The 27535-nt window shown below is 66.5% G+C and overlaps 1 protein-coding gene across 2 annotated transcripts; it reads left to right on the top strand.

Annotated features, from left to right (window-relative positions):
• The first annotated feature begins 2382 nt into the window (after positions 1 to 2382).
• PFKL (phosphofructokinase, liver type) lies at positions 2383 to 27216 on the top strand. 2 transcript variants are annotated; one of them, XM_032392621.1, is made up of 22 exons: positions 2383 to 2553; positions 7854 to 7927; positions 10657 to 10734; positions 12253 to 12442; positions 13015 to 13180; positions 13682 to 13726; positions 13961 to 14069; positions 15954 to 16049; positions 16882 to 16974; positions 18627 to 18752; positions 19650 to 19714; positions 20156 to 20219; positions 21528 to 21674; positions 22024 to 22094; positions 22586 to 22673; positions 23352 to 23504; positions 24838 to 25002; positions 25286 to 25347; positions 25576 to 25705; positions 26261 to 26360; positions 26455 to 26560; positions 26747 to 27216. In XM_032392621.1, the coding sequence occupies exons 1-22, from the start codon at positions 2469 to 2471 to the stop codon at positions 26892 to 26894; spliced, it is 2361 nt and encodes a 786-aa protein (XP_032248512.1). In that variant the 5' UTR covers positions 2383 to 2468; the 3' UTR covers positions 26895 to 27216. The 2 variants fall into 2 exon arrangements, with proteins under 2 accessions (XP_032248512.1, XP_032248513.1); XM_032392622.1 differs by having other exon boundaries at positions 25594 to 25705.
• The last annotated feature ends 319 nt before the right edge of the window (positions 27217 to 27535 follow it).

Here is a 27535-nt window from a genome sequence, read left to right on the forward strand (position 1 = left end):
TTTCTAAAGGACAGAATGTGCTGAAAGTGCCATGTGGGACTCCGGAGTTTAGGTCATCGAAAGCACTGTGGTTTTCCCCTTGGATCGCTTTCTCTGGGGCGAGCCAGCACCATGTTTGAGGACACTGAAGCGACCACAGCCACGTGCGGGTGCCGTGGCAGAAGCAGCCGCTTCAGCCCCAGTCGAGCCTGCAGATGATGCAGCCACCCTCATGGGAGATCCTGAACCAGAACCATGCAGTGGAGCCACGCTCTAAGCCCTGACTCTCAGAAACCATGAGATCATAAATGGGTGTCGCTTTACAGGCCTCCAAGTTTCGGGGTACTTTGTCACGCAGCGACAGTATCTGATGCTGCAGCTCTCAGGGAGATGGGCGGACTGTGGCCCAGAGAGCATTCCGTTTCTGCGAGAGCTTCAATCCAACAGCGGTTACAGTGGCCTTTCCTTGCCCAGGGACCTTTGTGTTTGCCACTTAGCTTTGCACAGCTAAACCATGCGCTTTTAAGCACACACACACACACACACACAGGCATACATACACACGTGTAAAACTAGAAGAAAAGCAAGAAAATGGTGAACGAAAACATCAGCATATTGGTTACCCCGGAGGGAACATCCGGTGTGTGGTTCACACTCTCTATCCTGGACATAGCGCTTGCTGTGTTCGTACTTTCTGCGGTTAAATAAGATGCACGGTGGTCTCTGTTCACACTCACCACTCCCCCGGCCCCCTGCCCCCTGCCAATCCCAAACCTCTACTCTTTCCCAATATTCCACACAATGGAATGGTTTTCTTGGAACAAAACTTTTTTAAATGCTGTTAGTTACCCTCTTTATTCATTATTATCATCATTATTTGTGATAAAAAGACTTAACATGAGGTTTTGTTTTTTTTTTTTTTAAAGATTTTATTTATTTATTTGACAGAGAGAGAGACAGCGAGAGAGGGAACACAAGCAGGGGGAGTGGGAGAGGGAGAAGCAGGCTTCCCGCCGAGCAGGGAGCCCGATGCGGGGCTCGATCCCAGGACCCTGGGATCATGACCTGAGCCGAAGGCAGACGCTTAACGACTGAGCCACCCAGGCGCCCCAGCATGAGGTTTTTAAAAAAGATTTTATTTGTTGGAGAGAAAGTATGCACAGGGGTGGGGGAGAGGGGCAGAGGGGGAGGCAGAGGGAGAGGAAGAATCTCAAACAGACTCCGAGCTGAGCATGGAGCCCGGTGTGGGGCTCAATCCCGCCACCCTGAGATCATGATCTGAGCTAAAACCAAGAGTTGGATGCTCAACCAACTGAGCCACCAGGCGCCCCAGCATGAGCTTTAAGGGTACACTGCAGAATTGTGAACAGGTGCCGGGCAGGACCGTGGAGCTCCAGGACTCATTCATCCTGCAGAATGGATCTCTGCCCCCCTTTGACTAATACCTCCCCGTTTCTCCTACCACAACAATGGAATCTCTTTAGGCAAACCTTTTATCAGAACATAACACATACAGAAAATGCACAAATCATAGGTGATCAGCATGCGGCATTTTCATAAAGCAACCACGCCCTGTCACCACTCAGCTCAGGAGACCCAATGTTACCTGCATCCCAAGACTCCTCGTGGCTGTCTGGGCCTTCCCAATCGCCAGTCCTGGGTAAGGGCTCCTGCAGGATGGGCGCTTTTCTGGGGAGCCCCTTATTTGGTTCACAGGGATTCTCGGCACAAGTCTCCCTGAGGGTGGGGGCCAGGCTGTTTCGCGTTCTGGCTGGTCCCCACTCCTGGGGTCCTGGCTCACAAGAAGGGCTCCATCATTCCACCTGGCTGACCCCTGGACCATGCAAGGTGGAGGCCATTGTCCTGATCCAGGTCCCGGCCCCCATATGACTTAGGTGTGCAAGTTTTCCAAGGGTCCAGCAGGTGTTTCCTGAAGCAGGAATGAACAAGTGAAGGCTGGCTGGTTTTGCTCTAACTTCCAGTCGGCATCCTAATCAAGCAGCCGCACCGTCTCGGCGGGCCTGAGCTACAGCCTGAAGGCGCTCCCTGGGTGCCCGAATAGGACGGAGGGGTACTTGGGCTCCTGCAACCAACTTCTTGACAAGCAAAGTTGAAACAGACCGGGCCTAGAACTGCAAATACCTCGCAGGGTTGGGCAGGGGACCGGCCGTCTGTAAGGCACTTGGAAAGCCTGGCTGCAGGTCCGGGTTAATAGCCCCTGGACTCGTGGCACGGACTGCGCATCAACGCGCCGCGTCTGCCAAATTGAAACACCGTGGCCTACTCGGTCAGAGGTCGCGGTGGGGATGCCTCCCCGTGTCGTCGGACCGGGGCCCGGGGACCGCCTCGCGACCGCACTCCCCGCCCCTGCCCGCGCCCCCGGCCGGTGACCTCACACGTGGCGCGGGGCGGGGACAGCGGCGCGGGGGCGGGCCCGGCGACAGTGCGCGGCCCCGGCGGGAGCGAGCGTGGCCCGTCTCGGCGCCGCCATGGCCACCGTGGACCTGGAGAAGCTGCGAATGTCCGGGGCCGGCAAGGCCATCGGCGTGCTGACCAGCGGCGGAGATGCGCAAGGTGGGCGGGGGCGCGGGGCCCGTCGCCGCGGCGGGGGGGTGGTTTCTGCCTGTCCCTGGGCCCCTCCGGCCGCGCTCGCCCCCTCCCCCCCCGGCTGCGACCCGGGGGCGCGCGGCCGCCGACCCCGCGCTGCAGCCTGCGCCCCCAGGGCCCCTCTCCCGGGCCCGCTGCGGGTCCCCCTGTCGGCGCCCGCGCCCGCCCCCCTCCCCGCCAGACGCGCCCGAGCTGCCGGCGGACGTGCCGCCCGCCACGGCGTCCGCGCCCCGCCTCCCGGCCGCCCGGGGGTGTGTCTGCGCGGCGCGGTGGCCCCGGGACGCGCGCGAGTGGCGGCGTCACACTGGCGCCCTCGCCCCTCGGGCCGGCCCGGCCGCTCCCCGCGCCCCTTTCCGGGCAGCACGTGTCAGGACCCCGTTTCCTGGAGGTCACGCTGAGCGGAGGTCGCCCGGGGCTGGGCAGGTCGCCCCTCGGGCCCCGGAGCCCTGCTCTTCCTGGTTCAGACACGCTACCTGGGGCCGTCGTGCTGCCCCGAACCACCGCCTCCCCTTCGGGGCCGCTCAGACGCTGCACCCCTTCCCTGTCCCCTCCTCCATCCGGGCTGGCCGGGCTGGGAGTGGCAGACGGACCAGAACAGCCGTTCGGGTGGAGGCCTAGGTGGGGAAGAGCGGCGGGTGGGAGCGGCGCTGGCTGGGCTTGGGGACTTTTCTTGCGCGCAGACCCGTTCTCACCCCTCTGTGCACGGGAAGCCAGCTTCCTGGTGGCCTGCTCCCTGGGCGCCCCGCGGAGGGGTCTGGCACAGCGGGTCGGTGTGTGTCCCCGCAGCCTGGTCTCGTCCTGACTGTTGCTGTCCAGGGCCTCGGGCCTGGGGGGCCGGTGTGGCACCTCCCCTGCTCAGCCAGCCAGCCCCATGCCTGCCCGGAACCCCGGGAGGGACCTCAAGTAGACCAGGACGCAGACTGCTGCAGGGATAGGCCGGGTCTGCCTCCTTGCACGTCAGGGGCTGCAGACACGCTCTCTGCTTCCCTCTCCCCCCTGCCCCCGGCTCCCCATTCCCCCTTCAGAAGCAGGGAAGAGGTAGGAGGAGGAGGCCTTCACGAGCCCAGGAGGGCAGAATCAGCCGCCCTTGGCGTGCTGCCCTGCGCAGGGGCCCTCCTGCAGCTGGTGCTGAGCCCTCTGGGCCTGGCCCTTGTTGCCTGTTGGCTGGGCAGTGGGGGCGGCCTGAAGCATGCAGGGTGAGGGGCGCAGCCGTGGAGCGTGGCCTTGGGGAGGCATCGTCCCCGATCAGACCGTGGGAGAGGCCGGGTGTAGGCGAGGAGAGGCACATCCCCAGACTCCCTTGGTTCCTGCTGGCGCAGAGCTGCCCCCCCCGCCCCCCACGCTGCCGTCTGCACAAGGAGACAGGAGACCTGAGGGGCTGGAGAAGGTGAAGCGGCACGCATTAGGGACGGGTGCAAAGCCCTGTGGGTGGCATGCCCCTGCCCTCTCCTGGCGCAGACTAAGCCGAGGATGGGGCATCAGGGCGGGCGGCTGAAGGGCCGGGGAGGAAGGGGCCCTGGGCGCGAGGGAGCTGTCAGCCCGGACGGGTGGGCCAGATGAGAGCAAAGCCTGTGTGCGTTGCTGGTCTCCACGCGGCCAGCCTGGCCCTGGCTCTCACCCAGAACGGGCAGGGCCTCTCGGATGCGGCTGGAGTGTGGCCGGCCCTCGCCGCCTTGCCTCATGCCCTTCTCTGCGAGTGTCCTCACTTCCCAAGAGCACGGGCGCTCTCTCTGACGTGGAGACAGGGTAACCTGGGGTCCGATGCTTGGAGCTGCCACGGGGGGTGACTCCACACCCTTCCCAGTTCGGGGCTCAGGGCCGATGCTGGAAGGAAGATGCAGGGGCCAGCAGGTATTCCAGGGGGAGAATGGAGCCTTTCTGGTGTGTAATTCCTGAGCCCAGTCCGTGGGTGCAGGCCCTGGGCTGGCTCGCCCTCCTGCCTGCTCTGCCCCCACGATCTGGCTCCAGAGGATGGGTTCTCTAAGTTTAGGGGGCCCCGTTGCCTTCCAAATAAAGGCTGAGCTCACAGGGCCCCGATGACGCACCCGATGACACATGCCCTCCGGTGCGGGTGCCGGGCTGACAGCAGCCATGGAGAGTGGGGACCTTGGGGTGCACTTTCCTCCTGGATGCAAAATTCTGCATTTGTTGGAATGCGTGAAAGCCACCAGCCTCATGGAGTAGAGGGCCAGACCTGGTGGTGGTTGGGCTGTGTCGATGTGACCCAAGCATGGCCCTTTGTAAATGGGGGAGGGGGCAGAGCATCCTCTGCAGGCTCCAGCCTCTCCTTTCCTTTTTTTTTTTTAATTTTATTTATTTGACAGAGAGAGACACAGCGAGAGAGGGAACACAAGCAGGGGGAGTGTGAGAGGGAGAAGCAAACTCCCCGCGGAGCAGGGAGCCCGATGCGGGGCTCGATCCCAGGACCCTGGGATCATGACCTGAGCCGAAGGCAGACGCTTAACTGAGCCACCCAGGCGCCCCAAGCCTCCGCCTTCCTGCCCGCCGATTGAGGGAAGGCGGGGGCGGGGGGGGGCAGACTTGGTGCGAAAGTAAGAAGACTAGGAAAGAGTGGGACCTGCCCCCCCCGCCCCCGTCCCTGCAGGCGGGACTTAGCTCCCCCCCCACCGCCCCCCACCTTGTGTCGTCCCAGCCAGGCCCCCAGCCTACAATTAAAGTTGTTCCTCCGAGCCCAGTGTCACCACATGGCCACCACTTTCTCACACATTTATTTTTCGGGGATCGGATGAGGAAAGGTCACGTGAGGAACAGCTGCGTGGACTTCAGACTGCGGTTTGGTTGCTGTGTCCGTGGCCCATTGCAGGGCCGAGGGTCGGAGGCCGAAGCTGCTCTCCTGACCCTGCCCGGGGCTTGGGGCTTGGGCTGCTGCCTAGGGTTTATTTTGAGAAAGAAAAGCAGATTAAAGGACAATGAAAAGGCTCTTTTGAGAAGCAGCTTACAGTGAGGTGTGCAGGGAAAGCCAGCCCTCGGGCCGCGTCCCCACGGCAGCTGGCCCAGTCCTGTTCTGAAATTCACGCCGTCCCATAATATGGTCTGAACGGGGTAGCATGAGCCCGGGGGCCCTCCGCTGTCCGGGGCCCCAGGCAAGCCCACCGGCGGGCTCGGGAGATGATCATGACCCCGTGACGGTGGGCCTGGGTCCCTGGCCACTGCCCTCCTGCTCCACCAGTCCCCACCTGTGCTCTGTGTCCTCACCTCCCCGGCCAGAGGTGGGGCTTGGACCTTGAGCCTGCAGTGGGCCCACAGTGGCCTCGCCCCAAGATAGGAGAGAGTGGAAAGGCTGGGCTGGCCGGGGCCTGGGGCAGGGTGGGGGTGCAGGGGTGGGGCGGGGGGGGGGAAGGTTTGCTGCTATCTCATCTCCCTCCCCACCCCCACACACCGGCTGGCGGGTGTGTGGTGCCCCCCGGGATCCTGCCTGAACTTCATTCTCTGCAACCCCACTTCTCCCCCTTTGGGGTCGTGAGACATTTATGATTTCTTCAGCAATGGGATTCTCTTGCTAAAGTCAAGAGCGTAAGCAGCGAGTGTGGCCAGCTCCGGTCCCGGCTGGCCTCTGCTCTGTCCCCGGGTCGTCCGGGTGCCCCTGCCCCTGGAACCCCTGGCATTGGACCTCAGCAGCAGAACCCTCGGCTGCTGGGTGGGGACAAGGAGAAGTCAGGGTCCATCCTGCCACTGCCCTTACCCGCTGGGGCTCCAGCAGGCCCCCTACCCCCCCTCCGGAACCTCAGCTTCTCGTCTGTGGAGTGGGAATAGTGGCTCTCCTGGGAGCCCTGTGCCCAGAGCCTACGCATGGGAGGGGCTGTCTGCTGGGTTCCTCCTCAAGTGCTCTGTGCAGCCCTGGGCCCTGCTTCCAGGCTGCAGACCTGGGAGACTTGTGTAACCAGGGTAGAGGCCCAGAGTCCTCACGCCGGGGTCGCCAGGTGGAGCACACACGCGGTGAGGGACCCCGGAAGCCAGTAGGCCCAGCTGGGGGTGGCCAGAGGGCAGGGGCTTGGGGTGGGGGGGTCTGCCTTCCAGGGAGAGGGCTCCCTAAGCTTGGGACAGAGCACAGGATGTGCGTGTGCGCTCGCAGGCCGGGACTGGCAGGAAGGAAGGAGGAGGAGGCGGTGGTCTCTGGGGGGCACCGACACAGGGCACCTCTGCGATCTGGCCCCCAGACCCGGCGTCAGAGGATAGGACCCAGGGTGCGTGGCACTGGGGCCACTGGCCAGGGTACGTGACCTGCCCATCCGGCCGCCTGGAGGCTCGCTCACTGGGCAAGACCCCATCCCCCCCCCCATCAGCAGCAGCAGGGGGCCGCTCTGCAGGCCGCCCCGGAGGGCTTGGTTCAGCTTCACCTCGTGAGCGCCCACTGTGCCCCGGTCCCCGAGGACATGGAGGGGACCTCAAGCAGACACCTTTCTGTCTGTGGGCTGCAGTCTCAGAAGCAGCCGTGAAGAGGGGGGCTGAGGGTCCTCTGGGCGTGGAGCATTTCCCACACGCTGCCCCTTCTCCTGCCCCGGGAGGGCTCATCTTTCCAGGGTAGCTGCTAGGGCCAGGGGGCTGGGGCTGGGCGGCCTGCTGGAGTCTGGTGGCTTCTGTTGGCGTGTGTGGGCTGGAGGGCAAGAGCCGGAGCCCAGCCCAGCTGCACTGCCTGAGGCTGCCGCACCCCCCGTAGATGCTGGCCAGCGGGGCACCGTCCTGTCCTGCCTCACAGCGCCCTCCCTCCAGGACAGGGGGCAGGGGGCTCAGACCTCGGGGCCAGTGGGCACTGCCCTCGGTGGGCTCCCTGAGCTGCGCCCTGCTGTCGTGGCCTGGGAGTCGGCAGCAGAGCAGGAGAGGTGGGTTTGGAAGGTGCTGCCCCCGTGGGCGCCCCCTTTCTATCTTGGGCCAAGCACTCAGCTGCTCGTTCTCACCCCCCGAGGGCGGGGCCTGGCCCTGTGGGGCGGGGGGTGGGGGCTCTGCTGAGCAGCCCGTGTGGGACTGGATGCGGCCGTAAAGTGTCTGGAGCGTTTGCACCCACCTGGTCCCCGGCTCAGGCCGAATCAGGCCGGGCGCGGGTTCTCCTGGTTTAACCCTAGGGGCACCTTATCTCTGAATGCTCAGAAGCTGAAACAGCCCTGCAGTGGTTCACCCTGTGCCTGACCGGGCCCCCGGGGTTGACCTCGAACTCCTGGCTCGGTACCCCCTGAGATGCAGGGGACGATGGTCCCGGGTCCCGACATGTGTGCGCCTCCACTGATGAGTGTTGCCCCGCCCCCTCGCAGGTATGAACGCGGCTGTCAGAGCTGTGACGCGCATGGGCATTTACGTGGGAGCCAAAGTCTTCCTCATCTACGAGGTAAGGCGCGGGCCAGGGTCCCGGGCCCCCCCACGGCGGCTAGGTGGGCTGTGTGCTGGGGCCAGCACGTGGGGAGGAAGGACAGACCCCTGACCACCACTCATGGTTCAAAGAGCAGGGATGGGGACGTGGAGGCTGGTCAGAATGTGTTGGGTCGGGAGGCGCTGGGCCCCGGCTCTGGGGTGCAGGTGGGGAGCCCACCCTGGGTGCTTGTGGGGCGGGCCATGGCCCTTGAGGTGCAGGGTGGGGGGGGAGCTGTGGCCCTCAGAGGCCCAGGACCTCATCCCCACCAGGACCTCATCCCCAGGACCTCATCCAGCCCCGTCCTTCTTGGACCCCAGCCCTCCTGCACCCTTCAGCACGCACAGGGCAAATGGTGTCCAAAGTACCCATAGTAACAGTGGGGGTGACAGAGCATTCTTGCTCTATCTCGTTCTGGCTGAATGTGGCCCCCTTTGCCTTGCCCCCCCCACCCCATCCCTGTTTCAGATTTGAGGCTGACCCTCCAGCCTGCGGGTTCCCACACCCACGCATGGGCACCAGCTCACACACCCTTGTGGAATGTTGCCTTGTGGTGTTTTGGCTGTTGTGTTATTTTGTTTTCACTTTTTGCATAGACTGTAGCGAACCCCAGCCAGTTCCGTCTCCCCAGCTCTCCTCCTCTGCCTGTGGGCTGTCCCTGTCCCTGCACCTTGGCCCCAGCTTAGGCCGGTCCACACGCAGCCCTTGGCTGCGCGGGGATGTCTGAGTAGGTGAGCCAGTGAGCAGGTGGGCAGGCCCTCCCCTCAGACCAGGCTTGCAGAGTCTCAGCTGGGCAGGGGGCGCACACCTGGTAATGGTCTAGAACCTTCTGGGTGACAGGGGAAGAGTCTCCAGGGACTGGCTGGTTCCATGCACAGGGAGGGGTGGGTCCCGCCCGGGCTCCCTGAGCTTGTGTGCCTGTGACAGGTGCGTCCTTACCTCCATGACTGTGACCTGTTTCTTCGGTTAAGCAGGGATGTTAGGGCAAGCTATTGCAACATCGTGAATGAATGTGCTTTTCACAGTCCTGACACCGGAGGGTCGGGAAGCGGGCCTGCTCATACAGAAATGGCCCGGGAGCCAACACTGGACCTCGGGGCTCAGAGGTGACGCAGGGAGCTGCCGCAGGGCTGGAGAGGGAGAAGGGGTGGGGGGAGGGCGGGGTGACACACCGTGGGTCGAGGTATGCAAAGACATTCTAGAAGTTTCCAAGGCTAGGAAAGGAGGGCTGTGTCTGTCAGACTTCGACTGTAGCTGAGCTGACCGGCCACGGCCGGGTCTCCAGGGTGCTGGGTGCACAGCGGGGCAGGGGGGCCAGGCTGGCACTGTGCTTGGGCCCTGCGCCCGGTCCTGGGCTCCTGTGGGCGCAGAGCTGCCTGTTCGTAGCTGCTTGCTCTGGGCGGTGTCAGCTGTGGGTTTTCAGGTCATTTTCTTGCTTTTTCTGGAGCCTGGGTGGGGGGGAGGGGCTGGCTTGTGTCCTAGTGGCAGAAAATTCCTGAGGGAGATGGGGGGAGGGGGAGGGTCCCGACCAGACCTAAGCGGGAGAAAGCAGCCTGGTGGTCCCTCAGGCCCCCCTGCGGCCCTGGCAGGGTGGGCACCTGCCCCCCCACCCCCACCGCCAGGAGCCTTTGCCCTGCCTGCCCCAGGGCCTCGCCGCCCAGGCCCCTGCAGGCCCAGGTGATGGACGACAGGGTGAACTGGCCCGAGGGGAGGAGGCGGGGAGGGCTGCAGGGAGGAGGCAGCCCTGCTCCTCTCAGCGCGGTGGTGCCGCGTCTTTTTGCTGCTCATAAACACACATGCGCTGTGTCCAGACCATATGAAGAACCCCGACAGTTAAGAAAGGGGTAGGCCACATGATGGCAGAATGGGCAAGACGCTGGAGCCCGCTCCTCCCAGGCCCCCCCGGTGGCTTCTGTCCTAGGAACTTCCAGTTAGAACCACCTGCAGGGACCGACACAGCCTCGGAACGGAGACTAGGCCGCGGGGCGGCGGCGCGCACCCGACGTCCGGCCGTGTTGCCCGTTGGCGAGGAGGTGGCCACGAGCACGGGGGGCTCCGTGTGGGCGTGCCGTCAGCCTGGCCACACACCCGGTGACTATGGGGCCCCTGCTCGGACACGTGTGCGTTCTTGGCAGCATGCTCTGTGAGCCTCAAGCTGGAGAGCGCCCAGACGTCCATCAGCAGGGGACAGATCACAAGCCCGTGGGGCCGCGGGATGACGGTGGTGCAGGAGCGGCCACGCACCCCGGCACTGGCGGTGTGGGTCCCCCAGACGCAAAGGGCAGACACTGTGGCCGTCGGTACCCGGAGGGGGCAGGACAGCAGCTTCCTCGGCGGGAGGCTCCGGGTCAGCGGGCCGCTGGGCGCTGGGCTGCTGAGGTTTCTGGTCTCGGACGTGGCGTGCGGGGCTCGGGAGCTCGTCAGGCCGGCCGCCGGCGAGCCTCTGCCGCGTGTCAGCTCTAGTCAATAGGCTCCCCAGCCCGGCAGGAGGGCTTCTGGAGGGGCCAGCTGGGCGCCCTGGGCTGCTCCCTCTGATAGCCCGAGACCGCCGGCCAAGCCCAGCTTTATGTCCCCAGGCCCCGGGCGTGGGGGAGCCTCGGCGGTCAGGACCCTGCCAGCCACATGGGGTTTGGGCGCCACGTCCCAGCGCCCTGTCCGGCCGACGTGCCGTGGGCGCCTGGCTCACGCGGGCCCCCCTCTGGTTTCAGGGTTACGAGGGCCTCGTGGAAGGAGGCGAGAACATCAAGCAGGCCAGCTGGCTCAGCGTCTCCAACATCATCCAGCTGGTAAGGCCTCAGTGGGGCGACCCCTTGGTGCCCATGAGCATGCCCATGCACGCACACATACACGGGCGCGCGCACACACACAAGTACACACGAACGCCATCCCACAGCGGGCGGGCTCCGGGGTCATGGGGACACGATGGCTCCAGGATGGCTCTGCTGCGAGATCACGCTCAGTCTTCAGCGAAGGGCGGGCAGGGAGGACAAGACCCTTTGGGCAAGGTGCGCCACGGCCTCTCCCACCCTCTACCTGGTCTTCCCCTCGGTCATCGTGCTGAGCTTCCCAGTGACCGAGGCAGCAGGCAAGCTGGTGTCTCTCCCCAGCTTACAGAGGCAGGGCCATTCAAGTGGCCGATCATCATTGGAAGGCACAGGTGGGTCAGCGGGAGCAGTGGGGGGCCAGGGCTGGACCCTGGTGCCCAGTCACGGCCAACCCCGCGGGCGCTGCCCACCCCTCCTGCCCAGGGCAGGCATTCCTGATGGACTCCACTCCCCCAGGCACCTGTGGGATAGGCCCACTTTGCCGTCCCTGCTCTGCTCTGTCCACTGGGACGTGGATGAGCCTCCTTCTTGGGCTTCACTAGACACCCCCCCCCGCGCCGTGTCCTGGAATGGGGCTATGGCCTGGTCCCTCAGGCCTCAGACCCTGATCTGGCCATTTGTTCTGCTCTAACCCTGTGTCTGAGGATGGCCGTGGCCTCTCTGTTCTGGGTGAGCAGCCCTGGGGAAGGGGCTTTAGGCTGAGTACTAAGCTGGGCTGTGAAGCAGCATCGAAGGTAGGCAGGTGGAAGGGGCCGGAAAGAGCTGGTGTTTGGGGAGGAGTGGGGGGCCCAGGGCATGGAGGCAGGAGGGGACAGAGGGGCAGAGGGGGCAGGAGGGGCTCTTGGGAGGAAAGCTGAGCACCTTCAGGAGGGCCGCCGGGAGGCTCCCTGCCATCCCGGCTCTCCGGCCCCAGAGTTCACTGTGGGGGGCAGACGAGGGGGGATTTGGCCTCTGCCTCCAGGCTGGGGCCGCTGCACCAGCCCCATAAGTCTGGGGCCCAGGGCCCGGCCTGGCGGGTCTCACGAGCGGCGTGGCGGGACCCGGGGCGCTCTGCTCTCCAGGTCTGGCCGGAGCACAGCGGGCCTGCGGGTGTGCGCCGTGGCCGCGTCCTGGGGGAGCCCCGGACCCAAGCTGGCCAGGGCCGCGCTGCTGAAGGCGTGTTCCTCTCGCGGCGGCTCAGGGAGCTCCCTGCGCTGGTGGCCCGGTGGCCGGCCTGTGCGCGTGCGCGCGTTACAGATTTCAGGGCCTTCTCTCTCCACCACCTTGTTTGAACTTCTGAGCCTGGCACGTGGGCATTCTTCTCCTCACTGTAAGTGCGAGGAGGACCCCGGAGCAGGGGCACCTGGCCAGGCTTCCAAAGAAGCCCCTGGACTCCTCTCTCTCTGTCGGTTCTGCGAGGCCCACCAGCCCCTCGCTGCGCAGTGCCGGGGTCCCCCTGGAGCGCCCGCGTACCCCAAGGCTGCCGTCTCGTCCGTGCAGGGTGGCACCATCATTGGCAGCGCCCGCTGCAAGGCCTTCACCACCCGGGAGGGACGCCTGGCGGCGGCCTACAACCTCGTGCAGCGCGGCATCACCAACCTGTGTGTCATCGGCGGGGACGGCAGCCTCACGGGCGCCAACATCTTCCGCAGCGAGTGGGGCAGCCTGTTGGAGGAGCTGGTGGGGGCAGGTGGGTCGGGGGCCCGGCACGCAGCGGCCGGGGCGGCAGGAGCGGGCAGGACGAGGTCATGGGGACGTGAGGACGCGGGGTGCATCTGCCTGCTGGCTGGGAGCAGAGGGCCTGGCCCGGCCCAAGGTCAGGGCATCCCTGGCTGTGTCCCAGAGCGCCAGGTGGGTTCGGCCAGTAGCGAGACGTCAGTGTTTGGGGGCGCAGTGGCAGGGCCCCCCCGGCAGCATCCGTGCTCCTGGGGGTGGACAGCAGTCCCGGGGGCCATCCTGTGCTGTGTGGACACGTCCTGTCTGTAAGTGATTCCCAGACGTGGGTTACACACCTTGTCACAGTTTGAGGTCGGAAAGTGGCGTCTGGGAGTTGCGTTCAGTCCTTGTGGGGCCCCAGGGAGGGGAAGGAGGGGTGCACTCTCCCAGGCTGCCCGGGAGGTCTCTCGGGCTCAGCCTCTGCTGCAGCCGCCCCACCCCTGCTGCAGGACCCGGGGACTGGGCGGGGGGCTCTGAGCCTGGGACCTGCTGGGGCCCCACGGCCTGGGGGCTGGGGCGGGGCCTCAGGGCTGGCTCCTCGCCCAGGCAGGATCTCGGAGGGCACGGCGCGGACGTACTCGCACCTGAGCATCGTGGGCCTGGTGGGCTCCATCGACAATGACTTCTGCGGCACCGACATGACCATCGGCACCGACTCGGCCCTGCACCGCATCATGGAGGTCATCGACGCCATCACCACCACCGCCCAGAGGTGAGCGGGCCCCCCCCGCCCCCCCACGACCGGGCAAGCCTGGGATCCTGCCTTCCAGCCCGGGGCTGAGGCTGCTGCTCTGCAGGGTCAGCAGGGGCCCCAGCTTTGTACGCGGTCTTTGTTAGGCTGCCCGCCAGCCCCGGGGCAGGGGTGCACCCCTCGGGGCGCTCAGACTCCTGGCCAGGGATGGCCAGGCCCAGCGAGTGGCCCTCCGCCGTGGGAGCAGCTCCGTGGAAACCGGCCTAAAGGCTGGGGGTGAACCCGAGGCAGAGGTGGCCTTTTGTGCAGACACCCGGCTGCCCTGGCAGTGGGGTGGGCTGTCTGTGCTTGGGCAGCTCCTGAGTCTGCTGGGTCGCCGGGGCACCTCCGGGGCAGGGCTGGGGCCGTGGGCGGCCGCTCCCGTGCCCCGACGCTATTTCTGCTGGGCCGGGCCGGGCCGGGCTGGGCAGACAGCTCACCGGGCTGCGGACTGACGGATTCTACCCTGTTCCCTGTCCACAGCCACCAGAGGACCTTCGTGCTGGAGGTGATGGGACGGCACTGCGGGTACGGGGGGCTGCCCTGGTCGGTGGGGGGAGGGGGTGTTGGCACCTCCACGGTGCCTGGAATGGGGCAGGTGCTGACTTGACGCCGGAGGAGTGAGAGTTCAGGGTGTGGCGAGTCCCGCTTTTGGGGCCTGGCTGTGGCTCAGGGCCGTACCTCCCCCGTGACCCGGGGTTCGGACCGTGGCGCCGGGCTGCACCCCGCCGCCCGCGGTAGCACCTAACCCTGTTCTTCCAGGTACCTGGCCCTGGTGTCCGCCCTGGCCTCGGGGGCCGACTGGCTGTTCATCCCTGAGGCACCCCCCGAGGATGGCTGGGAGAACTTCATGTGTGAGAGGCTGGGTGAGGTGAGTGGGGACGGTCTTCTCCCGGAGGTTCCCGCTGCAAGCCGCCCAGACGGCACAGAGGCAGATGTGCGTCCTCAGGCGGAGGAGGACGGCGCTCAGGACAGTGCCCCGGGCTCAGCTCCTCGTGGTCAGTGCTGACTTGGGGAGGGGGCAGGAGCGGGTCACGGTCATGCTGGCTTCCTGGGGGCCGTGGCCACTGAGCCTGAGCCAAGGGAGGTGGCCTCTTGAAGATGGTGGATGGGACATGGGGCAGTGACCCCAGCAGATGAGGCACCAAATGGGCCGTGGAGGCGGGAGGGGATGGAGAGGCAGCTGGGGGCTGAGGCCTTGTCCGGGGGACGAGCGGAGTGTTTGGGACGCAGCTCTGGCCCTTCAGGATGGAGTCGGGGTGCTGATGTGGAACGGGCAGACGCTCTGCCCTGGGGAGCCCCAAGATGCCCCAGCCAGCACAGGTTGGCCCTTCGGCCAGGGCAGGGCTCAGCGGTGGACAGGAGGGCCCTGAGGTAGGGAGGGGGGCCTTCAGATCAAGGGGCTGTGGTCTGGATTTGAGGCGGGGGGCCCCCTGAGATTGAGCCCCGAAGTTTACACTCAGGCTCGGCCTGCGTCCCCAGGGTGAGCACCGAGGCCGCCCAGGGGCTTGCCCCTTTCTTCAGTTTTGAAGCCCTGGGAGGTCAGCATGCAGGCCCTCTGTCCTCTGAGGGACAGGTGGGTGGGCCCGGGGCTGGCGCTCAGTGTCCCTGTCCCCATGGGATGGTGGCAGCATCAGTCCCATCCACTGCCCCTGCCGCCCACCGGCCCCTTGCATTACATCTCTGCCCAGGCTCAGCGAGGCCAAGGGCAGGGCCACGTGAAGCCCAGCGGGTGGGGCTGGCCAGAGGCCCATGTTCTGTCCGTGGGTGGAGTTCTTTCCTTCAGCAGGGGCCCCGTGGCCTTGACCATGTGGAGCGGGGCTCGGTAGCATGGTCCCTGGTCGACCTCGGCCTTGGCTCACTCGCTGCGAACGTGGGGCCAGGCCTTTCTGGAAGGGTCTTTCCTGCTCTGTGAGACCCTCGGGCCCTCCCTCAGCTTCCCCGAGCCTCCAATTCCCCACCTGCGAGGTACAGATATTATCCCCTCTCTGCCCCCTCCCCCCGGCTCTTCTGCTCCACCTGCTGCCCTGTCTCTGCCTGTCCCAGCTCACCTGCACCAGTGTCACCTCCTCCAGGCAGTCCTCCACTCCCACCTCTCCCTCCCTTGCACTGGGGCTCACAGGAGCTGCTCTGGCCGTCTTCCTCTCTGAGGCTCTTTGGATGCTGTGGGGCAGACGGGGGGCTTGTGGGCCAGAGTGAATGTTTTGAATATATTTGAAGAAATGAAGGCTTGGGAAGGGCTTTCCCCAGAGAGCTCGGTGCCGCCTTCGACCCTCCACGGCCTGGGGAGGGGAGGGGGTCTCGCTCCAGGAAGCCCTGGCTGGTGGCCGGCACCGTGAGGTCACCCATTCTAAGGATAAGGAAACTGAGGCTTGGAGGTGACCTCAGGGTCCCAGGTTAGCTGCTGGCAGGATTGGCTGTGAGGCCTAAGTCGAGGGCCCCTCTGCCCTGCATCCCGGCCGGCAGCCCCGAGTCCTGGGGAGGCTGCCGCGCCGCGTGGCTTCCTGTCGTGACTGCTTTCCCGGGAGCACCTGCGCCGAACCCCCGCTGTGCCGTCTGCCTGGTTCCCAGCTCTGAGGGCGCCCACTCGGCGGCGCTCCTGCAGCCCTCCCCACCCCCTCATCTCAGTCCACCCCTCATCCCTGCTGTGTGGGTTGCGGGCCCCTGGGCGTGGACCCTGGGGAAGGCGCAGATTGCAGCGTCGGGGGCAGGCGTCTGCAGGCTGGCCGCTGAGCCCGGGGCCTCTCTGACCTAGACTCGGAGCAGGGGGTCCCGACTGAACATCATCATCATCGCCGAGGGCGCCATTGACCGCAACGGGAAGCCCATCTCCTCCCGCTACGTGAAGGACGTGAGTTCTGGGGAGGGGGTTGGGTCACATAGGATGGGTGGGGCCTCCGTGGGGGCGGACACCCCTTTATCTCCAGTCCCCAAGTGCTCCTGCTGGGGCCCATGGACACCAGGCTCCTGGAGGGTGCTTCCTCGTTCCCGACGATAGCCAGATGTGGGGTGGGCATGCCGGGGGGCTCCCTGAGAAGGCTGGCCCCAGAGGCCGAGCTGGGCCCCACATCAGTTGGGAGCCACCCATCCCCCGGCTTCTAGTCTTTGTTCAGAACATGTTCCCTGCAGGGCAGGCCCAACCCCCATCCCAGAGGCCGAGTCCAGGCCCCAAAAACATCCCCATGACAGGGCCCCACCCCTGCTGGCCCCTCGGTGACAGTGACCCCCACCCAGTGCAGGACTCACAGCGGTGGGGAGTCCTTCCTTGTGACCTCCACCCATCTGCTGCCCTCCACCCCAGGGCCCTGGGCCCCCATCCTCCTGCTAGGGCACAGCCCGGGGAGCCTCTGTGCCCCCTTTCTTTGGCCGCCCAGCCTCTGTGTTCCCAGTCAGGAGCCAGTCCATCCGCTGAGTCTGCACTGACGGCCCAGAGCCACAGGCCTGGTGGAGCCTGACGAGGGGCTGAACCAGGACCACAGGCCGCAGGGACGCTGCCATGCACACCCACACAGGGAAATGGCCACACTCACGTACTGTGGGCATGAGTCCTGGGCTGGCTCTGCAGGCCCGGGGGGGCTCACACCCCAGCATCCCTGAGGATGGGGAGTGGTGAGGACCAGGGTTAGGGGCCCGTGGGGTGGCCACTAAACCCAAGGACCCCCTGACTCTCTCCCAATGAGCAGTTGGTGGTCCAGAGGCTGGGCTTCGACACGCGTGTGACTGTGCTGGGCCACGTGCAGAGGGGAGGGACCCCTTCGGCATTCGACCGCATCCTGGTAGGTGGGGCCCTGCTCTGGCCCTGGGTGTGCACGCGTGGGTGAGTGTGGTGGGCATTTCCTCGCCGCTGCTGCCCTCGTAGATGAGACCGATGTGTGGCCCCTCCGTTTCTCTGGTGGACAGTGTGGGGCTAGAGTCCTGTGTCTCGACAGCCTCCATCCCCGCCCCCCACCTCAGCAACCTAGGCTCCCAGCCCCCCGGCGATGGCTTTGGCAGGAAAGGAGGGGGTGCACAGAGGACAAGGCGCACGGCTCAGCCCTTCCAGGGTCTGACGTCTGGTGGTTCTGAGTCCGGCACCACAGCCCTTAGGGTCTGGGGGAGGCCCTGGGGATGCAGAGGCCTGGATTGTGGCCTGAGCGCCACCACTGTCCTGATCACTGCTGGGTCGCTCCTGGTCCTCTGCCACGTGGGAATCCTGTGCCACCAAATGGGGACAGGGTCTGGGGGCCCGGAAAGGCCCCATGGGTGGTAAAGTGCCCACCCACGAGGGCCGGTCACCCTGGGCCTGGGGCCTGCGGTGAGATGCACCTGCCTTCCCCAGGAGGCCCCGGCGTGGTGTCCCCCGCCCCAGTCCCACACGGAGCAGCAGGGACACTGACCCACCTGGCTGGGCGCTTTGTGCCCCCTGCGTGAGGCTGCCGGGGTGCGCTCAGGAGAGCCTCCCGAGGGTCCCGGGACAGCAGGGCCAAGCACTGTCCTTCCACTGAGCCTGGGGGGCAGAGATGTGCGGGGACGGCTTGGGTCTCCCCTCCCTGCAGGAGAACAGACTGGGCTGCCAGTCTGTGGAAGCTGGCAGAAGACACGAGATGCCCGGGTCAGGGACCGAGGACAGCTAGAGCGGCGGCATTTTGTGCTGGTCCCGAGCCCCGTGCCCACGGGCCATACCTGCACACGGTGGACGGCACCGGGGCGAGGAGCCTGAGCTCAGGGACCCCAGATCCCCTTAATGGGCTGCCCGGGCCGTGCTCCTGAGCGGCACAGGAACGGTCTTCCCCGGGTGCTCCTGATGCCGACCTGAGCAGTCGGTGCCTCGCTCGCAACGTGCAGAAAGCCTCGGAGCCCGGGAGCATCGTCCGGGGGTGCGGCCGGAGGCCGGGTAGCACGCACCTGACCTCGCGGGGCAGGCCACAGTGACCGCAGGCCTTGCTTTCTTGAGCACGGGCTGGACCCGTTGGCCGTGCCGGGATCCGCATGTGTGATTTGTCCCCAAGGAGGGCCGTTCCCACATGTTTCAGCTCGCCTGGCCCGCCAGCCCGTGTCCATCATTGGCTCGTGCACGAGGACCACTCTGCACGGGCCCAAGCGAGGAGCCTCGTCATAGCGGAAAGAGCCCTGAGAACGGGCTCCGGCTTCCACCTGTGCCGTCAGGCGGTGACTCTGGGGGGGACGAGCCTCCCTCACAGGGCTGTCCGAGCCCCCCGAGGGGCTCTCGTGGACGGTGGTCATAGGTCATTTCTGGTGCCACCTGTTCTAGGAGCTTCGGCCAGTGTGTGTGCGCGTTGGGGGCGGGGGATGAAGGTGAGGGTGAAGGGACGTCGGGTGCACGGTGTGGGGCCAGCTCAGCGTGGCCCCAGAGCCGAGAAGGGTCATGTGCACGCGGCTTGGGGGGGGCGCACCTGCTTGAGACCCGCCCGCCCCTCTCCCCGCTCAGAGCAGCAAGATGGGCATGGAGGCGGTCATGGCGCTTCTGGAAGCCACACCGGACACGCAGGCCTGCGTGGTCAGCCTCTCGGGGAACCAGTCGGTGCGGCTGCCCCTCATGGAGTGTGTGCAGGTGGTAAGTGCTCGCCTGCCCAGGGTGGGCCAGCTGGGGGCTCCTGAGAGAGACGCCCCTGCTCTGCGCTGCCGGCCCCCTTCCCCACAGGCCCACCTGTCCCTCCAGGGCCTCTCGGGGCCCCAGCCAGCGGGCCTGCTGCACCCCGTCTGCCTTCCCCAGGAGGCCCTGGTGTGGCGTCCCCCCCAGTCCCACAGGAGCGGCAGGGACACCGCCCCACCCGGCTGGGCGCTTTCTGCCCCCCGGACACGCGCGGGGCCCTGCTGCTCCTTTGTTACCTGTCGTGGCCTCGGGGCATCGGAGGCCTGCAGTCCTCTGGGTTGGAGAGGGAGGTGCGAGCATGTCCCCGAGGTGGGACGAGCCCCGAGAGAGGGGTGGGAGCTGCAGAGAGCCGGGGCAGCCAGGGTCACGGAGCTTCCTGGAGCCGTTGGCCCTGGACTGACCTTCCAGGCTGGGCAGGGTGGGATGTCCGGGGCAGGATGGGAGGCAGGAGGACGAGCAGGTGGCCAGAGCCCCTGTGTGGACTCAGCAGGCGTGGGGGTCATTCAGGGACGCCGGAGCAGAGGGACTGGGGACACTGGCCCTGGCTCTGCAGGCGTCAGGGGGTGTGGAGGTTTGGCCTCCCTGATACTTCCCCTGGAAGGCCTCTGGCCTGACTGCTGCTGACTGCTGCCGGCCCTGCTTCTGCTCTGGTGCCGAGGCCCTGGCGGGGCCCCGTGGAGCTGAGGAGGAGCGGGCCCTGCAGGGAAGACCTGGTGGCCGCCTGGTCTCAGCCAGCCCTCCCGGCTGCTGGCCTTGGCAGTGACCGCGGCCCGGCAGGTGCAGGACAGGCCCACCGAGTCGGCGGCCGCTGTGAGCGTGCGCCAGGCCTCCTCCAGCCTGTTTCTCGTTTCCGTTAAGACAAAGGAGGTGCAGAAGGCCATGGATGAGAAGAGGTTCGACGAGGCCATCCAGCTCCGCGGCAGGTGAGGGCCTCCCGGGGCCTGGAGCCACGGCGGCCGTGTGGGTGGGGGGCCCACTGCAGACCTTGCGTGGCTTGTACACGGCTGTGCCCTGAGGCCCGTGCCGCTGAGTGGGAGTGGAACGGCAGGAGCAGGGGCTCAGTGGTCCCTGCGACTGGAAGCCGGCAGGCTGTGGGGTGGAGCGGAGCTGCCGTGCTGGGCGGAGGGGAGAGGGCGGCTGGGTGGGGTCTGGGGGGGGCGTCCACAGAAGGAAGCAGCGGGGGCAGGCCTGGAGGGGCCCGGGGGACGTGCTTTGCTGAGCGGGGCGTGCGGGCCGCGCGTTCTGCAGGGCTGTTCTGCCTGCCCCCAGCTAGGGCTTAGGGTGGGGTAGTGGGCCGCTTCTTCGTGGCTGAGTGGGGTGGCCGTGGCTGTGGGCTGCATGATGCACGACGGCTTCCTTTCCAGGAGCTTTGAGAACAACTGGAACATTTACAAGCTGCTTGCACACCAGAAGCTCTCCAAAGAGAAGGTGAGGTGGTGTGAGCCGCAGGCCCCTCGGTCACTGTTACCTCGGCGGCTGCGGCCGAGCCCGCCCCCGCTTCCAGGGTCTGCCCCTGTCTGCCCGCCCGCGGGGTCGGGGCCTGCCCAGGAAGCAGGGAGCTCCGAGCTGGCCCGGGGAGCCCGTGGACCCTCCCTCCCGTCGGGGGTCTGAGCTGTGAGCTGAGAGGCGCGGCTACTGCTTGACCAGCAGGTCCTGGGCCTGGACGTGACCCTGGCCGCTTGCTTTGCCAACAGCTGAAGGACATTAAGTCAGGCCCACAGGTGTAGGTCAGGACAGGAGGAATCTAGTGCTTATGAAAGGTTCTAAAATAGCTAAAAGCCTCATGAAATGGGCTTTCCTCAAAGTAAGGACGACAGCAGGACTTGTTTCCGAAACCCCGGGGACGAGGAAAGGGTCCCGTTGAGACCGTCCCGGACAGTGGGGTCCTGGCCCCGGCTCATCCCAGGAGCTAGTCAGGGATGGGCCGCACCCCCGGCCCAGTGGCGTGGTCTCCCCGTCTGGGACTGTGGCGGTGTGACCGCGTCCGGGGCGGCAGGGCTGTGTTCCCAGGACCCACTAGAACCACGCTGCCTGGCAGAGCCCCTGGCTGGCCACGTGTGGCCACGTGTGGCCACGGAGTGCTCAGGACACGGCTGCCCAGCGAGGGGGGCTGTGTGTGCCCAGCACGCGCCGGGCTCTGGGACACGGTCTGGAAAGCTGATGTGAGAGCCTGTTGGAGTCTCTCACGTTGATTCCAGGTTGAGGTGATACTTAGTTCGTCAGGTTAAACCAACCCTGTTACTAAAATAGGGTCACCTGCTTCTTTGCACTTGATTAACGTGGCTCCTAGAAAACTTCCGTGACCTCTGTGGCCCCCTTCGCTATGCATCCGTGCCGCTTGCCAAGTGCATGGGGCACTGGCTGCCTGAGCCCGGAGTGTGGCGTGATTGCTGGAAGCTTCCAGACAGGCACTGATTCTGGCCCGCACCCTCACCGCCGCCCCCACCAGCATGCTTGGCTGGGTGCCACCACAGTCCCGCTGACACCTTTGGCTGAGGCCCTGGCGGGTCACGAGCCGGGCTTGCACCATGGCTCGTCTGGGTCTTGGCCAGACACTCGTGGCGTCGTAGGGCAGACGAATGTCATTCCCAGCGGTGTCCACTCAGGGAAATGTGCAGGCGGCCACGAGACCCCGGGCCCGGTTCCGGAGGCCGCGCTCTCGCTGACTTCCGTCTGGGTCTGCTGGTTCCTCCCCGGCCCCGTGCTCACCTTCCTGTCCCCTTTTCTTCTCTGAAGACCAACTTCTCCCTGGCCATCCTGAACGTGGGCGCCCCGGCGGCTGGCATGAACGCGGCGGTGCGCTCGGCCGTGCGGTCCGGCATCTCCCAGGGCCACACGGTGTACGTCGTGCACGATGGCTTCGAAGGCCTGGCCAAGGGTCAGGTGGGTGCGGGCAGCAGGGACGCGGCCCAGCTCCTGCCGCGGTGGCCCATGTGTGTCGTGTGACCCACCCCCAGCTTGCTCACAGCGGACAAGGACCAGGGGGCTCAGGGGACGGAGTCACAGGCGATGGCCCAGCTCAGGTCCACAAAGAAGGGGGGTAACAGGCTCTTTGGAGAGGGGTTAGTTCCCCTGGCGGGGGGCCCAGGACCGTGCTCTGACCTGCAGTGTGCCGCTCAGCGCCTGGCACAGCTTCTGTCCCCTCTCAGATGGGGACACCTGTCACCTGAGGAAGAACAGGTGAGTGCCCCCAGGCTGTCCCCCTGAGGCTGCATGCCCCCCTCCCCTGCAGGTACAAGAAGTGAGTTGGCATGACGTGGCCGGCTGGCTGGGCCGTGGCGGCTCCATGCTGGGGACCAAGAGGTGAGCTGCTGGCCGAGGGCCCGGGCTCCCTGGCCACCGTGGGCAGTGGGGGGCGGGAAACCCAGGGAGCAGGCTCAGGAGGGGTGGGGGCTGCAAGGGGACTCCTGCCCCGTGGCCGGGGACTGGGTCCCCACTTCTAGCTGGTGGCCTGCCCGGAGCGGGCTGCAGACCCTCCTGCCTGCCCCTTTGTGGCCGAGAGCGCCCCGAGGTCACCTGTGCAGGGGAAAGCTGCCCAGGAGGCCCCACGCCGGCGGAGAGCATCCTCTTGGGCAGGGAGTGGGCTCCCGGGCGGCAGGAAGCATGCGCCCCCTCCCGCGCCGGTGCTCGGGACTCCGTGTCCCCCCGGCGCTGAGCCTCTGCCTCGGCCTCTAAACGGGCATCACAGCACCATGTCCAGGGCCCACCGTCCCCTGCGGTCAGCTGCCGTGTGGAGGCAGGTCCTGGCAGCCTGGCGTGCTGCACCACGTTCGTCTGATTCGTGTCCCCTGCAGGACGCTGCCCAAGAGCTACATGGAGAAGATAGTGGAAAACATCCGTACCCACAACATCCACGCCCTGCTGGTCATCGGTGGCTTTGAGGTGAGGGCCGCTGCCGGGTGCAGGGAAGTCCACGGGCCACAGCCGGACTCCTGGGGGCCACGGGGTCCAGTGTAGGCTTCACAGTTTAAATTGGTGCTGGCAACCGGGCGCTGGTGAGGAGGAGGTGGGGGGGCAGGGGGACGGAGGGGAGAGGCAGGGGGAGGTGCAGCAGCTCCTGGTGGGGGTGGGCAGCCTGGCGCGGCGAGCCCCACGGCCTCCTCGTCCGTCCCCTCCCGGCTGTGGCCCGACCCGCCTGTGAGGTGGGGTCCCTCGTGCAGCTCCCGGGCGGAGGTCTGAGCACCTCGGCCCGCGCCGGGGTGACACTGGCGCTCAGCCAGCCCCCGTAAATGACACCTGCCCGTTCTTGCCCTTTCCCGGAGGGGCCCCGGCCCCCTGCCGCCTGCACCACGGGGATGGGTCACAGCAGGGCGGGCAGGCCTCCTTCCCGTCCTCCTCGGAGTCCGGCTTCGCTGGCTGACGGCCGCGCAGCCGGCTGGGTGGGGTCCGCCTGGTCGCGGCCCGGGGGGTGGGAGCAGCTGGGTCCCGGCACCCCGCCCCAGGCACACGGCGGGCCGAGGACGCCTGGCCCGGGAGCCCGCTTTCGCCTCGCCCTGCCTCCTCCCGGCCCCCCCGGCCCCGCGGGCGGCCCTGAGCCCCTGCCCGCCCGTGCGCCCACAGGCCTACGAGGGGGTGCTGCAGCTGGTCGAGGCACGCGGGCGCTACGAGGAGCTCTGCATCGTCATGTGCGTCATCCCAGCCACCATCAGCAACAACGTACCAGGCACCGACTTCAGCCTGGGCTCGGACACCGCTGTCAATGCCGCCATGGAGGTGACGCCAGGCCCCGTGCCGCGCTCGGGCAGGACGCGGGTGGGCGTGCGGCGGGCTCCCGGGGGGCTGCCGCGGGGAGGGAGGCCGCCTGGGTGTCAGGCAGGGCTGTGGCTCTGGGTCCTGCGGCACGAGGCCCTGGGCTGTCAGGGCCAGAACCGACCGAGCGGGGCTGATGCCCGTGTGGGCCGCGGGCCGCGGTCCCGTCCAGTGAACGGCTGCACGTGGACCAGCTGCACGTGGACGCGGGAGAGCCCAGGCCCCCGGCTGGGACGTGGGAGGGTGGGTGCCCGCTTGGGGCCCCGTGGGGGCCTCCCCATGGCTCTCCCACCCCACCTGTGACCCCCCGTGAGCCCACTGCCCCCAAGGGGTCAGCACTTGTGTGTGTGGGGGCCTCGGGCCGACCCGAGCAGCTTCTGCGTGTTGCTAGAGAAGGGGGAAAATCCATATAGAACAAACGAGACTACAGGAGCCCCCCATCTGCCGACCCGGAGACCCCATGATCTCACACCCCCACCCCTGCCATCTCACCGGCTGTGGGCCGCCACAGCTCCTCGGGGGCTCTGGGCCCCTGCCGCTCACCGGCACCAAACACAGTCCTGTTTTCTTTGCCTCCACGACGGGAAGAATGCTCTGATCGCTGGTGAAGTTGAACTTTTTTCTCTGTTTGTTGCCCTTTTGAGGATTTTATGGAAGGTGACCTTTTCCTATTTTTTTGCCCATTTTTCTCTTAGTGAGTTTTTTATTTGTAAGTGCTCTTTACAGACAGAAGTAGGATATTGATCCTTTGGCAAACACTGGAGCAGTTTTCTCGACTTTGCTGGTTGTCTCTTACTTGGGATTTAACCTCATGGTTCAGACCCCAGTAACCTACTGGTCTCATTTTTCTTTTCTCAGTTCTTTAATGTTATAATTTCCCTTTCAAACTCTGACGCTTTTGGGTTAGAACTATCCGGCGTCACGTCATTGTTGGCATCTGCAGAGTGTGGACTTTGTGTCACCTGGTCCCCTGTTCCCACGACCCCACGGTCCCATTGACAGATGAGAAAATGAAGGCCCAGTGTTTCCCTGGCCCAACATGAGAGCCTCGTAGCCCCGTCCCTGGCCTGCACCCCGTAGGTGCTGCTGACACGCCCTGTGCCCGGGCGCACAGTGACCCCAGTGAGGACCCTGCTTCACAGGGCCCTGTGGGGAGCGCGTGGGGAGGGCTGTGACGCCCTAGGCACGGCGGGCACGGGGCTGTCCTGGCCTCCGCCCCCACCACAGTCCACCCCGGGGAGGGTCCTGGGTGGGTCCCCTGGCCCACGGGGAGGCCCTGACTGCCCCCGCCCCCCAGAGCTGTGACCGCATTAAGCAGTCGGCTTCGGGGACCAAGCGCCGCGTGTTCATCGTGGAGACCATGGGGGGCTACTGCGGCTACCTGGCCACGGTGACGGGCATCGCGGTGGGCGCCGACGCCGCCTACGTCTTTGAGGACCCTTTCAACATCCAAGACTTGAAAGTGAGCTGAGCCCCGAGCCCGTCTCCCGCTGCAGACCCCCCGGCAGGGCTGAGTGGGGTCCCTTCTTAAGGCGCACGCAGTCCCCCCACCCTGTGTCTGCGTTTCGGCCGCCGTGGTCTCCTGGCCTGGCCCCCTCAGCGGGGCCCTGCTGCCCCCAGCTGGGCCCGCAGGCCTCCCCACGGCCCCTGGGGCACCCAGGCTCCAGGGTGGGCCGGCCTGGGGGACTCCTGCCCTCACAGCCGGCTGACTCCCGGCTCACGCTGCCTTTCCCCCGCGCCCTCAGGCCAACGTGGAGCACATGACGGAGAAGATGAAGACAGATATCCAGAGGGGCCTCGTGCTCCGGTGAGGCCGCCGGGAGGTGGGCCGGGCGGGAGGGGGTCTGCCTGAGCCACGGTGGGGCTTCGGGACGCAGGCTGCGGGTCGGGGCTGCTGTGGAGGGGCACCTGGGCAGAGCCAGGCCAACGGGCCTCTCCAGGGGCACCGTGCCCTCTCCCAGAACTGGTCTGTGGCTCGGCCCGGTGGGGGTTCAGTGTCTGGGACGAGACCCCAGCCGGCTCCCACTTAACGCAGGCCCGGCCCTCCTTCCAGAAACGAGAAGTGCCATGAGCACTACACCACGGAGTTTCTGTATAATTTGTACTCGTCTGAGGGGAAGGGCGTGTTTGACTGCAGGACCAACGTCCTGGGCCACCTGCAGCAGGTACGGGCGGGGGGCGGGTGCTGGCCTCTGTCCCCGTCTGCGCCTGGGCTGCGGGGCCGGGAGGCTCCGGCAGGATGAGGGTCCCTCCCCGTGCACCCGGCCACATGCTCCTCATCCCTCAGCGCAGGTGCGGAGGGCGAGGCTCCTGTCCCGCCGAGGCCTCAGCACTAGGACGGGCCAGGCCCGGCCCCCTCCGTGCTTGCCCTCCTCTGGGCCTGCAGGGAGCCCGAGCTGTGTGGTTTCCCAGCCCACGGAGGGAGGGCCCCCCTCCCTGGGGGAGTCCGTGCTTGCCGGTGGTGGGCCGCGCCTGTCCGATGGGGGGCCCACGGAGGCCACCCGACTGGATGAGCAGGCAGCCCACCTGCCGGCCTCTGGAGGTGGTTCTCCGGCCGGATTTGGGGTGGAGAAAGAGGGAACGGACTGGAAATACAGGGGGGTGGGAGGGCACGGGGTGTCAGAAGCTGCCCGGGAGGGGGGCTTCCCTGAGGTCACGGTGGGGCCAGGCTGCTGGGCTCCTGGAGCGCCCACCTGCCTCCTCCCCCGCTGCGTTTCCAGGGCGGTGCTCCGACCCCCTTTGACCGGAACTACGGGACCAAGCTCGGGGTGAAGGCCATGCTCTGGATGTCGGAGAAGCTGCGGGCGGTCTACCGCAATGGTGCGTGGCAGGATGGGGTGGTGGCCCTGGGCCTGACCTTGCCCTCTGCCAGGGCCCAGGGTTCAGGGCTGCCAACGAGAGTCTGTGCCCACAGGACGAGTGTTTGCCAACGCCCCCGATTCGGCCTGCGTGATCGGCCTGCAGAAGAAGGCGGTGGCCTTCAGCCCCGTCACCGAGCTCAAGAAGGACACGGACTTTGAGTGAGTGCCTCTGAAGAGAGCGCTGGACCGCCCGTCCCCATGCCCCGGGCCACCCCGCGCCTCCCTCGCCCAGCCGGCCTGTGCCGAGCCCGTCCTGGGGGCAGACGCGGGAGGGGCGGCCCTGACAGCACCGCGGGGCTGTCCCCGGGGGGGCTGCCCCTGAGCCCCGATCCCGCCCCGCCACAGGCACCGCATGCCCCGGGAGCAGTGGTGGCTGAACCTGCGGCTCATGCTGAAGATGTTGGCGCATTACCGCATCAGCATGGCCGACTACGTGTCCGGGGAGCTGGAGCACGTCACCCGCCGCAGCCTCAGCATCGACAAGGGCTTCTGAAGCCGCGGCCGCACCTGCCTCTCCCGGCCCCCCCACTCCCTCCCCGGAGTCTGCGGGCAGGCGGGCGGGGGGCGGGCAGGGCTGCGGCCCTCTCGGTCTGGCTCCAGGGCGTTCGCGGCCCTGGCTGCACCCACGCCGCCCGCTGGGCTCTCCTACAACACGGAGCCCCCCGGACACCCACCTTCTGATCTGGGGGCCGTGGGGGCACCTGTGCGGGGACGCCGTTCCCTGTGGGCCTCGCCACGCCCGCTTCTGTGCGCACTGGCCACCGTGTAGCGTGGAGCTTGCCACCTTTTCTAGAAATAAAATCACCCCGACTGTGGAGTGTGGCCAGTCTCTGGACAGCAGGCCCTGGGAAACCTCCTAGGAGGGTGGGCGGCTGGTGGGAGCCCCTGGCTTGCACACACGGGCCTGCCCTCCCCCAGTCTTGGGAGGGCGTCTGAGCCTGGTTCCAGGCCCTGGGTCTGACCTGGAACGTTCCCTACACTGCCTGGACTGGGGTCTCAGAAACAGCCGAAGACCTGGGGCAAGTGGCTGATGGAGCGAGCACTGCAGGGAGACCCTGGTGGGGGGTGGGCGACTGGGGGAGGCTGTCAGAAATGCTGTCACCACTGGGAGCCAAGGGCCAATGCACCACGAGC

Source organism: Phoca vitulina, unplaced genomic scaffold (assembly GCF_004348235.1).
Source record: "Phoca vitulina isolate PV1807 unplaced genomic scaffold, GSC_HSeal_1.0 scaffold68, whole genome shotgun sequence".
Classification (NCBI taxonomy): Eukaryota; Metazoa; Chordata; class Mammalia; order Carnivora; family Phocidae; genus Phoca; species Phoca vitulina.